At 35.0% G+C, this 12,281-nt stretch overlaps 1 protein-coding gene across 1 annotated transcript; it reads right to left on the reverse strand.

Annotated features, from left to right (window-relative positions):
- Window positions 1–160: 160 nt before the first annotated feature.
- On the reverse strand, window positions 161–3,400 carry LOC147284198 (putative mannitol dehydrogenase). The gene is made up of 5 exons (XM_086245442.1): window positions 3,212–3,400; window positions 2,974–3,087; window positions 1,012–1,525; window positions 768–921; window positions 161–604 (listed from the first exon to the last, which is right to left on the reverse strand). The coding sequence occupies exons 1-5, from the start codon at window positions 3,307–3,309 to the stop codon at window positions 399–401; spliced, it is 1,086 nt and encodes a 361-aa protein (XP_086101568.1). The 5' UTR covers window positions 3,310–3,400; the 3' UTR covers window positions 161–398.
- Window positions 3,401–12,281: the final 8,881 nt, after the last annotated feature.

Below are 12,281 nucleotides of genomic sequence, written 5' to 3' on the forward strand. Positions count from 1 at the left end.
AGAATTAAATTTTGGATTTCGAGAATTCAAAAATATTAAAATTTTTCCGAAATTTTGATTTCGTTAGAAATTTATACTAAAAAAATTGAAAAACTTTTAACAAAATTTCGATAATTTCGTTTCGGTAATATTTCGAAACCTTAAAAAAAAAAAAAAAAAAAAAAAAAAAAAAATTTTCGAAATTTAATTTCATGCAAACAATACAGACCAAAACCTCATTTTTCAAATAAACATATTAATTTCATTTACTAGAAATTTAGAAGTCTCAGACAATGGCACTGTGCTCATAATTAATGTAGCAGTTTTTCCAAAACACATATATAGTAGACAACAAAGCTCCTAAATCAAATTTAATTAGCAGTCTCAACCCACCATTGATCCAGCATGGAATTCAAAATCTAAGAGCTAGATTTCAGTGTGTTTCCAATGTCAATGACAAATCGGTATCTGACATCTGCTTTGACAAGGCGCGCCATGGCAGTGTTCAAATAATCAATTGGGATAACCTCGATGTCAGCAGTTATGTTGTGCTTGGCTGCAAAATCAATCATCTCTTGTGTCTCCTTCATACCTCCAATGCAACTACCAGCTATTATCTTCCTTCCTGTGTTGCAGAAAAACAATTGTTAATATATGAATGCCAACATTAAAGCCAACTACTGCAGCAGTTAGTTGCACACGGGTGATCATTTCCTTTCCAAGTACTTGTATAAAATATTATCTCAATAAACAATCTTCAATCATCATTTACTCAACCGAATGCTTACCCATGATCAATGGAAAAACTGGTAGCTCAAGAGGCTTCTCCGGTGCACCAACCATAACAAGCTTTCCATGCGACTTCAACAAAAAAATCAAAGGCATGAGAGGGTGGACTGCAGAAACTGTGTCAATAATACCATCCATTGTGCCCATAGCAGCCTACAAAAGCAACAGAGCAACGTTAGGTCACTCTACACACATCACAATCAAGTACTTAAAGTCGTCAAGTTAACTTGTTCAAATAATAACCTGCATTTGAGCTTGGTCACTACTGACTACAAATGAATCAGCATGGAGATGTTCAATAGCTTCCTCCTTCTTATTAGGGGAGGTACTGATCACCGTAACCTTAACCCCCATGGCCTTGGCAAACTTCACAGCCACATGGCCTAGACCACCTAGGCCAACCACACCCACATGCATACCAGGTTTGTCAAGTCCAAAATATCTCAAGGGACTGTAAGTTGTAACCCCAGCACACAGCAGAGGAGCAGCACCATCAAGAGGTAGGTTTTCCGGAACACGGACTACAAAGTGCTCATCTGCCACCATGATGTCAGAGTAACCTCCGTATGTGGTGGTTCCATCAAGGTACTTGGCACCATAAGTAAGTATCATTTTAGGGCAGTAATTCTCTAGGTGGTTGGCACAACTATCACATGATCGGCAAGCTCCAACCATGCATCCAACACCTACCCTGTCTCCAACTTTGATTTTTTCTACTTTGCTCCCTATCTCTGTCACTACACCAACAATCTCATGCCTGCATTGCCCAATTAATTAAGTTCACATTGATTATTCAAACGGATAGCATAATCCAAGTGGGATACTAAGTTCATTGGTAAAAAGTGATTACATGTGTCCTAGCATGTTACTCAAATTGAACACAAGATAGGGCTAAATTACATGCGGTGCTGGCGACATATATTGAAACTATAAGGTGCATAAGATTATTACAATAAGTTACTGATTGACAATTTGAAGGCCAGTTTAGACATCTAAGATCGATGGTACATTATAATTACAGAGTTTTGCATCTTGCATCATCAAAATATTCCTAAAAGAAAAAATACATGGGTAAATATAAACTGGTTACTTCCAAAACTGCACCTCCCTAGAAGTATATTTAAAATTGTAGTAGTTCAGGCAAGTCAATTGAACTAATAGAGTTGAATGATTCTGAAAAAAGCTTGTTGATCAAGCATCAAGTTTTTTACTTATAGCAATAAAGTGTGGAACTATATATAAGTTGGCCTGTGCAGCCCTTGGGCCCCAAAGAAAAAACACAAAAACAAAAACAAAGAATATCACACATATGTTAATATTTTTAAATTCTACCCCACCTATCTAAGCTCACACCAGCATATATTAAGCCCCACCCGACTGCCCTACTCGAGGCTCTACTCTGTAGTCCTGCCCTTTCGGGATTAATCCCTGCAGCCCCCATTAACACACAAGCAAAAAGCTGACTTCATCCTTAATTTTCATGGTAAAAGGAATAACCTCTCAAACTCTTAGCCTGCTCTTCCATCTTTTTACTCCATTAGCCCTCCCCCATAAAAACCCCTAGTTCTGTTGTTGTCAACAATCAAATCATGGCTCTCTGATGACCCAGCTCTTTAGTTCAGGGGACCCATGATGGTTGATTTTTTGCTAAGAACCCATATTCAATGGTTGTTAACATGGGTTTTGATTACCAATATAAGGATAAGATTATTATTTTTTATAGTGCAACAACAGTTATGGTATAAGTATGATCGTCACATACACATGCATTCAATTTTGTCTGTACATAGCCATTATTTTATTTTATTTTTTTGCTTTAAAAAATATCACTTTTGTGAAAGATCCAGCGAAGTTAAAAATTAACGGACCCCGGCCCAAAATTTGGGTCCAACTATTTATTTGTGGATGAAAAAAAAGCAAGAGGACAACCATTTAATTATTATTTAGAGGAACCCAGAATCTAGTATTTGGACATTTCTGCAAAAGTATTATTTTTTTAATCCTTAAAAAGTTAAAATTGTACATCGTAATCATGGGTTTTGTTTCCTTGAACAGTTTATATGCCAACGTAGAATCTTATAAACTATGGTTCTATCGAGTTGATTCCATGCAATATTTCAATAGCTCCTACTAACCAAATAGAAAATCAACAATTAAACTAATTGAACTATGATTTTTAGCAGATTGATAGACATAACTACTTACCCAGGAACCAGAGGATAGAAAGAAGAGCCCCACTCATTCTTGACCATGTGAAGGTCCGAATGGCAGATCCCACAGTACAACACCTTGAACGCGACGTCTTTCTCTCCCGTTTCTCTGCAAAACCAGATAGATCAGTTCAATTTTTCAGACAACAAATCAAAAAAACCCAGATCCTGAAAATGAACAAAACCAAACCCAGAAAAGCATAAACAAAATCAAACCCAGAAAATATCACAACCTTCTTGAGAATTTGAAGGGAGAGAGAACACCAGAGGAATCTCTGGCAGCCCAACCAAAGGCCTTCTTGGGGTGTTCTTCCTCTGGAGATTTCGCCATTTTTTTTCTTCTTTTTTTTTCTTCTTGGAATAAATGCTGGTCTGAGTGGGTGAGTGAGGGTAGTGAATGGCCAGTGCAAACTGCGAAGGGGTGTGTGTGTTTATATAGTGAGGATGTGGTGGTGGAGGTGCTGGGTTTTGCCTTTTTGGTTTTGGGCTGGGCTGACCGCTGACGTATTGGGTGAGCTAATTAATGGAAAGCCGAAGGGTATTTGTCTCTTTGAAATTACACATATTCCCGTTTTCTTGGGTGATCCGTGACCTTACAACTGTTTTCATGGACATTTTATGAGTATCGCCACAGACGGATTTTTTTTAGCTGATTCTAGAGAAATATGTCATTTTCCACTCAAATGAATTTTAATCACTACTTTTTTCCTCGAGTTCTCGTTGAAGAGTCAAAGACGAATGTTTTTGCCAACAACCGCCTTTTTCTTTTTCTTTTTTTCTAGGCTTATTATACAGTCAACCCTCAACTTTTAGATTCATTTTCTTTTGTTGGTAACTTTGGCCGGTTTGGTTTAGGAAAATTAATTTCTTTTGCATTTTTCAGAAAAGAGAGAATGCAAAGTTTCTTTTTTTGTATTTGGTAATCTTAAAAAAGTAAATCATTCTCATATTTGTGTTGTGCAGAAATTAAAAATAAAAAGTGTCAATTTTCTAATTATACCCTTATCGATTATTTAATTAATGAATGACAATAGGGATGACATTTTAAAATAATAGTAAAGTTAATTTACCTAAAAAAAAAGTAATAAATATTTTCTCAAGAGTGAAAAAATAAAACCTAAGCTGGAGCAAGGGTGTCATTTTTCCCTCAATAAATGCATTAGATTTCTTTTGACTAAGAATTGATTTCCTTCCATGTATTTACCAACAGTGAGAATGCAATTTAGGCCTCTAAATCTTGAACCAAATGGACCCTAGAGTTATTTTTTATAAAACTAAAACACCAATATTTAATGTTAATAAACTATTTGTGTGTATGGCAAGTCTATATTTATTAATGGGAGCAGATTCGTGACATCTTATTTTTGACACAATATTTCAATGATGCCCATTTCATATAAAATTTCAACAATATGAACCGTCAACTTTTTAAATTTTTATTAAAAAATCATCATTATAAAAAATTAGATAATTCATAAACCATTTACATATAAAGATTAAATGATCAATAAAATTAACACTTGAGATGTTGACAAATAAAATACTATCACTTCAATTAGGATGCAAAAATTTAAGATTGTAGTTAACGTCTTTAGTAGTACACATTATTATAGTTATAAGTCCCACAGATACTCTCAAAAGAACCAGTACTAGTACGCAAAACAATAAAGATATATAAATTATGAAAAAGTAAAATGGTCATATTTACCCTACTTTTTAACATAATATGGGATTCATAGTTTGATATGCCGTTGTGGTAGGTCATTTCAAGTAAGTTGAGGTAAGAGGAGTTAAATTGTAAGTTTATGATATCAGGAATTAATAATTTAATACTGTAGGCAGTAGCCAGACATTAATTAATTGAGCATAGATTGTAGAGGCCATGCATAGGGATCGTGGTGGGGAATGGGGATTCAAGGCTGGTGCTTCGGTGAGTGGGTGAAAGATGGGGGTGAGTTAATTAGACAGCTAATCCCTCAGGGAGAGTAGTTGGACAAGGACACAATCTTTTTAAATGTCCACATATCCATTATTTCATTTAGATAGGTTTTACACCAACCCTTTTTAAATGAGAACTTCCTTTACATGATGACGTGGCACGCTCAAAGATCAACATCTGTTACAATAGAGTGGGCAAGCTAGTTTCTCATTTTGCAAGCGATGTGTTGATGGGCTGGAGAAGAACCCAAATCCAGATACGATTTTGGGGCTTTGCTGATTGGTTTCATTATTGCTGCCAGGAGATCCAAATGCTGTTTGGGAAAAATGTGCAACTTGTATGGGTCAGTTTGATTTCGTTTGGTAGATTTGAATAATAGATGATGGTTGATTGGGCCTGCATGGATGATTGTTCATCTTACCGTCTTACTATGTGGAGGTTGGAATGTGCCTTCAATAAAGTTTCTACTTGTACTGAGATATCAAGTTAAACAAAAACAAAAAAAAAAAAAATCATTTTTGGTAACATAAACTTTGGCCAATAATATCCTATTGGAAAATTTAACTTAGTAACCTATTTTTTTAGAGCAAATTATTTTTATAACTTCTTTTTTTAAAATTTATTTTATGACTCTTTGGACAATTTTCAGACTAAATTACCCTTAGATAGTTGCTACAGCCAAGAGTTTAAATTTCGAAATTTTCGGCGAAATTTCGCCGAAAATTTCGTTTTTAAGGGGTACCGAAATTTTAACACGTATTTGACAAAATTTCGGAATATTTCGCCGAAATATTCGAAATTTCGCCGAAATTTCGAGTGAAATTTCGAATACCCTTAAATGCAAAATTTTCTGAATTTGAGAGAAATTTCGTGGAAATTTCGCTTAAATTTCGTGGAAATTTAGGGAAATTTCCACGAAATTTCCCAGCTAACCCAGTTACCCAGCTAACCAGCCTAACCCGTAACCCACTAACCCTCATTTTCTCACCTGCACAGTCGGCCAGTCGCACACCCTTCTCGATCTGCAGCGCCGTCGCTCGCCTCTGTCGATCTGCAACGCCGTCGCTCGCCTCTCTCCATCTGCAGCGCCGCCGGCTCGCCTCTCTCCTCCGTCTTCTCGGACTGGACTGAAGGCCGAAGTCATCGATCTCTCTCTTCTCTCTGTCTCCGGCCACCTTCGGACTGCTCTGTCTCGGACTGCTCTGTCTCGGCCACCTTCGGCCTATTTGGGTATTTGCTCTGTCTCCGGCCACCTTCGGACTGCTCTGTTCTGAACCCCGAAATCAGTTTGGATTTTGGGTATTTGCCTATTTGGGTTGATTTGTTAGTTTGTTACTGAACTTACTTACTGTAAGTATAAGTTTATAACTTGCGCACTAGATGGTTGAATGGTTCAGATTTATACATATCAAATTATCAATGCAATTAATTTATTCAGAAGTAAATATTGAGTGGAGGCGTGGAGCTAGTGGATAAATTCGACCATCCTCCTTTGCAGAATTCGACACGCAATACATATTGATATTATCCCTAATTTAGACATTCAGATTTAATAAATTAATATTGGGCATGAAGTTTACAAAAAACGTTTCAACATTTGTCATTAGTGTGTGCTGTCTAAGTAATATACTAATATACTAATATTTAAGTTACAAAGTTACTTAAGTTTGGGTTGAATCGGTTGATTAGTCAGTTAGTCACTTACAAATTTACAATTTACAAACTTACAAAGTTATAAATTTAGAATATATTATCAATTTATCATTAGTTCATTACTTCATTACCTATTAATATTTAAGGATCAGAATTAATTGTATGATTTTGGGTTGATTTATATAAGATAAATTATATTGATATTGGGTTGATTTATATAGATTTAGAATTAATTTTATGATTTTGGGTTGATTTTGTTTTGTATAATTTGTATGATTTTGGGTTAATTTTGAATTTTTAATCGTATAATTTTGGAATTGATTGTATAATTTTAGGTTGATTTTGATTTGTATGATTTGTGTAATTTGTATGATATATAAATATTGATATGGAACTATGGAAGTTGAAAGTGGTGATATGATATGGAATTGGAATTGGAATTGGAATTGGTATGATTTGTTAATAATTAATATGGAATTTGTATGATTTGTTAATAGTAATAATCTAATATGTATGATGTATGATGTATGGAATTCCCGAATTGGTAATTTAGAATTAGTGAAATTAATATGGAGTTGGTAATAAATTAATAATTAATATGAAATTAGTAATATGGAAATGAAATTGGTGATATGATATGAAATTACAAATTAGTAATATGGAATTGCCAATTGGTAATATCAATATGATATGAAATTACTAATTAGTAATAAGTTAATGACTAATATGATATTAATTTCTTGGTGATATACTGATATGATATTAATATAGAATTTAACTCTCTTGTTAATTGTTATTGTTCTTGTGTTACTGTGTATGTCTTTTTGTTATTAGGAATTTAGATGATTCATTATCCACCACTTTTGGCTCTATGGGGGTAGGAAGTGACAATTACAATTATGGGCAAAACCCTCCAATATTCTACCCACCACATCTGCCTTACTTGGTTGAGTCTGATAGTAACTCATTGGCACAACAAGAGACAAACTCTTCAAATGAGTATGCTTATGGGCAAATTCAACCACAACAGGTTCCTGATCCATATGGTTGGCATGTTGGCAATTACATGCAAAATTATGCTGGAGAAGTATCTTGGGATGATTATTCTTCACATTACACCTACTCTGGACATGATGATACTGAAGACAGCGGAAATTTTGAACCTCCTAGAAACTCTATGTGGTATTGATTACTTTTGTAATTCATGTGGCAATATTATAGTAAAAATAAAATTGAGGTGTTATTGAAGTAATTATTAATTAGTGAAGCATTTTTTTAACAGTATTTGCCTCCAGCGCGCATTATATTCATCACATATCACATGAAACCTACCATATAATTTGGTTTTTTTCAATGTTTTTTATCAATGTAGTAGATAATATGTTAAATAAACATATTGTGAAGTTTCATTCAAAATTTCCGTATTTTGATAATAATTTCCATCGTTTCCGTCGAATTTTTGTCGAAATTTAAAAATCTTCGAAATTTCCGTCGAAATTTCCATCGAAATTTCCATCGAAATTTCCTCGAAACCCGAAATTTTATTCCTTGGCTACAGCCACCTTAGAGCATGTATAATGTGAAAAGCTAAAAGCTATATTTTTAGCTTTTGTTATATCTTTTGTGGTTTTCCTTCCAATGTTACAATTTACAAAAGTTATAATCTTTGTGTTCAACCAATAAAGGCAAACCATGTGTATAAAACATTGACTCCAACACCCACATGAATTAATTCTCTCTCTTGCCAAACCCACATTTTCAACAACCTCTCTCTTCTATCTCTTTTCAACCAATCAACTTCCACCAATTACCAATACTAATTTTCTCTTTCCTCACATGTTTTTTTAGATTTGGGGTCACAAGTTTATTGTCATCTACAATAACATTCAATATATAGCTTTAACATAGCAAATGCTAAGTATAATAAGAGAAAATTACAGATTTAGTCTACTTATTTCATAACTAGTTCATTTTTTGTCCATGATCTTTTTTAAGTTCGGTTTTAGTTTACTTATTATCTAGCTTGTTCAATTTTGATTCATTTCGTCTATTTTGGATGAATGAGGTTTATTTGAGGGACAAATATATAATTTCTTCGTAAAGAATTATAAAACAAAATTAAAATTAAAACAAAAATATAAATAAATAAATAAATTAAAACAAAACCCAAAACCCTTTCCCGGCCCCAAGCCTTGCTCGACCACCTCCACCCCCACCCAACCCAGCCCCGGCCCCCAACCCCACCCAGCCAGGCCGGCCCCTCTCCTCTCTCTCTCTTTTCTTTCTCTCTTCTCTCTCTCTCTCTCTTCTCTTCGGCCACCCCACCCCTACCCCGGCCAGCCCCTCCCCGAGACTGGGCTTGGACGGTGTTGTCGAGCCCGGTAGTGGCAGCGCGCAGGTGGAGCTGGTTCGCCGGTGACTGGTGGAGGTCCGACCATGCAGAGAACAATCACTAATATATGTATCTATATCACAAACTAAAAATGTTGCATCAGATTTTTCTAGCCCATTTAACTTCAAGGAACTGCTAAAGCGGTATAGTCAATGACACCAACTCTACCTGAATGATTCTCTATTGCTTTAATTTAGATTTTAGAAGTACATCAAGGGAACCATAAGGAAATCAGCAGTAGGCAAAAAGTTGACGAGTCCTATCTTGGTCTAAAAGTGTGTTTGACCACCAACTTTTAGTAGACAAACCCAATGGCTAACTGCTTCGCGCAGGATCCATTTTGGATTTCAAGATCTGGAGTGGAACATGACACTTATGTTTGACCAAATAGAGATAAGAGAGAGAGGATAGGGGCTGGCCTGGCTGGGTGGGGGTGGAGGTAGTCGGGCAAGGCTTGGGGCCGGGAAGGGGTTTTGGGTTTTGTTTTAATTTTTTTATTTCTTTTTGTTTTTGTTTTAATTTTATTTTATAATTTTTTATAAATAAATTATATATTTACCCTTCAAATAAACGTCATCCATCCAAAATAGATGGAATGGATCAAAACTGAACAATTTAGATAATAAGTAGATTAAAACCGAACTTAAAAAAGATCATGGACTAAAACTGAACTAACTATGAAGTAAGTGGACCAAATCTATAATTTTCTCATATAATAATGTCATTACAGTAAATTTTTTATCAATTCCACTATATATGGGTTTTAGCATAGCATTTAGTCATGTCATTGTACATACTCTTAGATGATTGCTACAACCCCCTTATTTGTTTCTTCATGTTTATGATTTTGTTTTTCATGTTCATGCATGGTTCTACACCAAAGCACCCTTTAAGGCTCAAAAAAAAAAAAAACTCTATGATCGACAAATGGAGTTGAGACAGGGTCGACATGGCCATAACGTCAACCCAAAATATCAAGTAGACCATAACAGATTATGGTCTACTTTAAGTGATTAGTCATTGTATCAAACAGATTATTGAATGAGTGGCAGAGTTCATTTTAGCTTCTCTTTTGTACTCTCTAATGTTTCATTTTGCTTTCAGGAAGAATAAAAGCAAGCCATTTTCTTAGAAGGAAAAATGTAGTGCAGTGCCATGTTTAGAAGAAATAAAATACTGGACAAATAAATTAACCCTTCATTGATATACTCCAATACCATCAGAAAAAAATTTCATAATGAAATGTACACACTGCTAGAATGGGATTGACTTTTGCCTAGGTTCTAATCTTGCTCTAAAAACTGAAAATAAATTGAAGAATATATAGGATTGATTTTTGGTATCAGCTAGTGAAATGAATATCTTTGTAACTATGTTGTAGAAGAGGCATCTACATGACTGCTTGTAACTTGTGTGCTGTGTCAATGGGTTGAAGAGATCATGAACATGAATTTGGTCCCTGATTAACTTTGAGGGGGTCCTTCTAGTCGGATATAGTCATACATCACTCCTTGAAAAGGACCCTTGCTCCTTGATTGAGTAAGATAGATGGTGTTGTTTCCTTCATGTAGTCTATAGCTTGGTACAACAAAACTGAACAACCAGTACAAACCATGAATTCCATGCCTTGCTATGGCATTGTCCCTCCCTATTAGCCCTGTTGTAAAATGAGGACGGTAGATGCTCCGGTTGTTAAACCGAACCTTAGAACACATTACCAAACACAATTAGCCAAGAGATTGAGTACTTGAACAAGATTTTCTAAGAAAAAAAATCATATTTATGAGATGTCACTGCATAAACAATACCTGCACTTCTGAATATGTAGCTGAAGCCAATGCCAGTTGGAGTGTATAATGTCCATGGTTCGTCACGTTATTAAGTTCAAATACAATCTGCCATGTGGTTGCTTCATATGTGTAATTATCTCCTTTATTCCTGCAGTGAAAGTATATCTCACATTAAATTAATGTGAAGTCTCACTGAGCTTCTCAATCTATCTATTTTAATTAGTTTTGGGATGAATGTTCTAACTTTTATCTTTACAAAGTTAATGAATTAATAGACATTTCTATGTAGGCCAAACAAGTACCTGGTTACATGAGCGAAAAACCAGTCGTCACGATAATTGTCAGTACCAACGTTGTAGATGAGATCATGGTCAGGGTACAAATCTGTATAACGCTGCCACAAGCCATATTGCCTAAACCTGTTTGCAAAAATTCACTTGCAGTAAGCAGTGCAATGTTTCGAACATATATACAAACAAATCATTAAGCATCTAAGTACGGAAAAATTGTTCTCAAGTCTGATAATAAGAACTAACTTTTCTGGGTGACTGTTGTACAATTTGTTCATAAACAATTTGTTCGTAAACAATTTGTTCATGAGAGTTGGATTTGGATCCGGAATGTAGAACTCGGCAGCAGTGCGATCTGGGATGCCGATTTCCCACAGGGTGGGACCATTTCTTGGAGGTTCGAATGTAAGATTAGCCAGATTGATTTCACTTCCTGCATGTAGAAGTCAGAGATGTTATTATATAATCAGAAAATTGACCAACTATTTTGTACACTTCATTCAGCATTTGGGCATTTGGACCAAAAAAGAAAGAAGCTAGCTTCTAACATGATATAAATTATAATTGGTTTTCATGGTATAACAATACTTGTTTCTTCTCTCAAATTTTAAGCCATTTAAAGATAGCATATGTATAGGTAGATAAGTTACCTGGTTCAATTGTAATATTAGCCTCATATTTGTAATCCCCAATAACGCCAGGAACCCATGCATACAAACTATAGTTCCCAGGCTGGACATTTTTAATGAGGAAATAACCTTGCTTGTTAGCTTCAGTCCAGAACTGATAACCCTGCCCAAAAAAAGAAAAGTATTCACCTTAGGGAGGCATTTGGGTACATCATTAATGTTGAGAGGATTATATTCAAGCAAGAAATGAATAATGAAATTAAACGTTATCAAACGGGTATTTATTTATTTATTTATTTATTTTGATACATGTTATGTATGAACAAACAAAATATGAATAATGAAATCATCATTGAATAGAAAATTAAATTAATTTGTGTCATGATCAATTACCTTGCTTTCTCTTTGCCATGATCCCGCATCTCCAGGTGCCGCCAATCCCACATAAGCCGAACTTGCCCAAAAAAGACTCTCATTGATGTACCTAAAACAAGAGCACAACACACATTTTACTCATAGATTTACATTTTATAGAAGAAAAAAGTTGAACCTTGGAGTGCTAAGGAACATACCGGTCTCTTACTAGTAATTGGCCGGCGACTGATCCACG

The sequence above is a fragment of the Dryas octopetala genome, chromosome 5 (assembly GCF_963921425.1).
Source record: "Dryas octopetala chromosome 5, drDryOcto1.1, whole genome shotgun sequence".
In the NCBI taxonomy this organism is placed as follows: Eukaryota; Viridiplantae; Streptophyta; class Magnoliopsida; order Rosales; family Rosaceae; genus Dryas; species Dryas octopetala.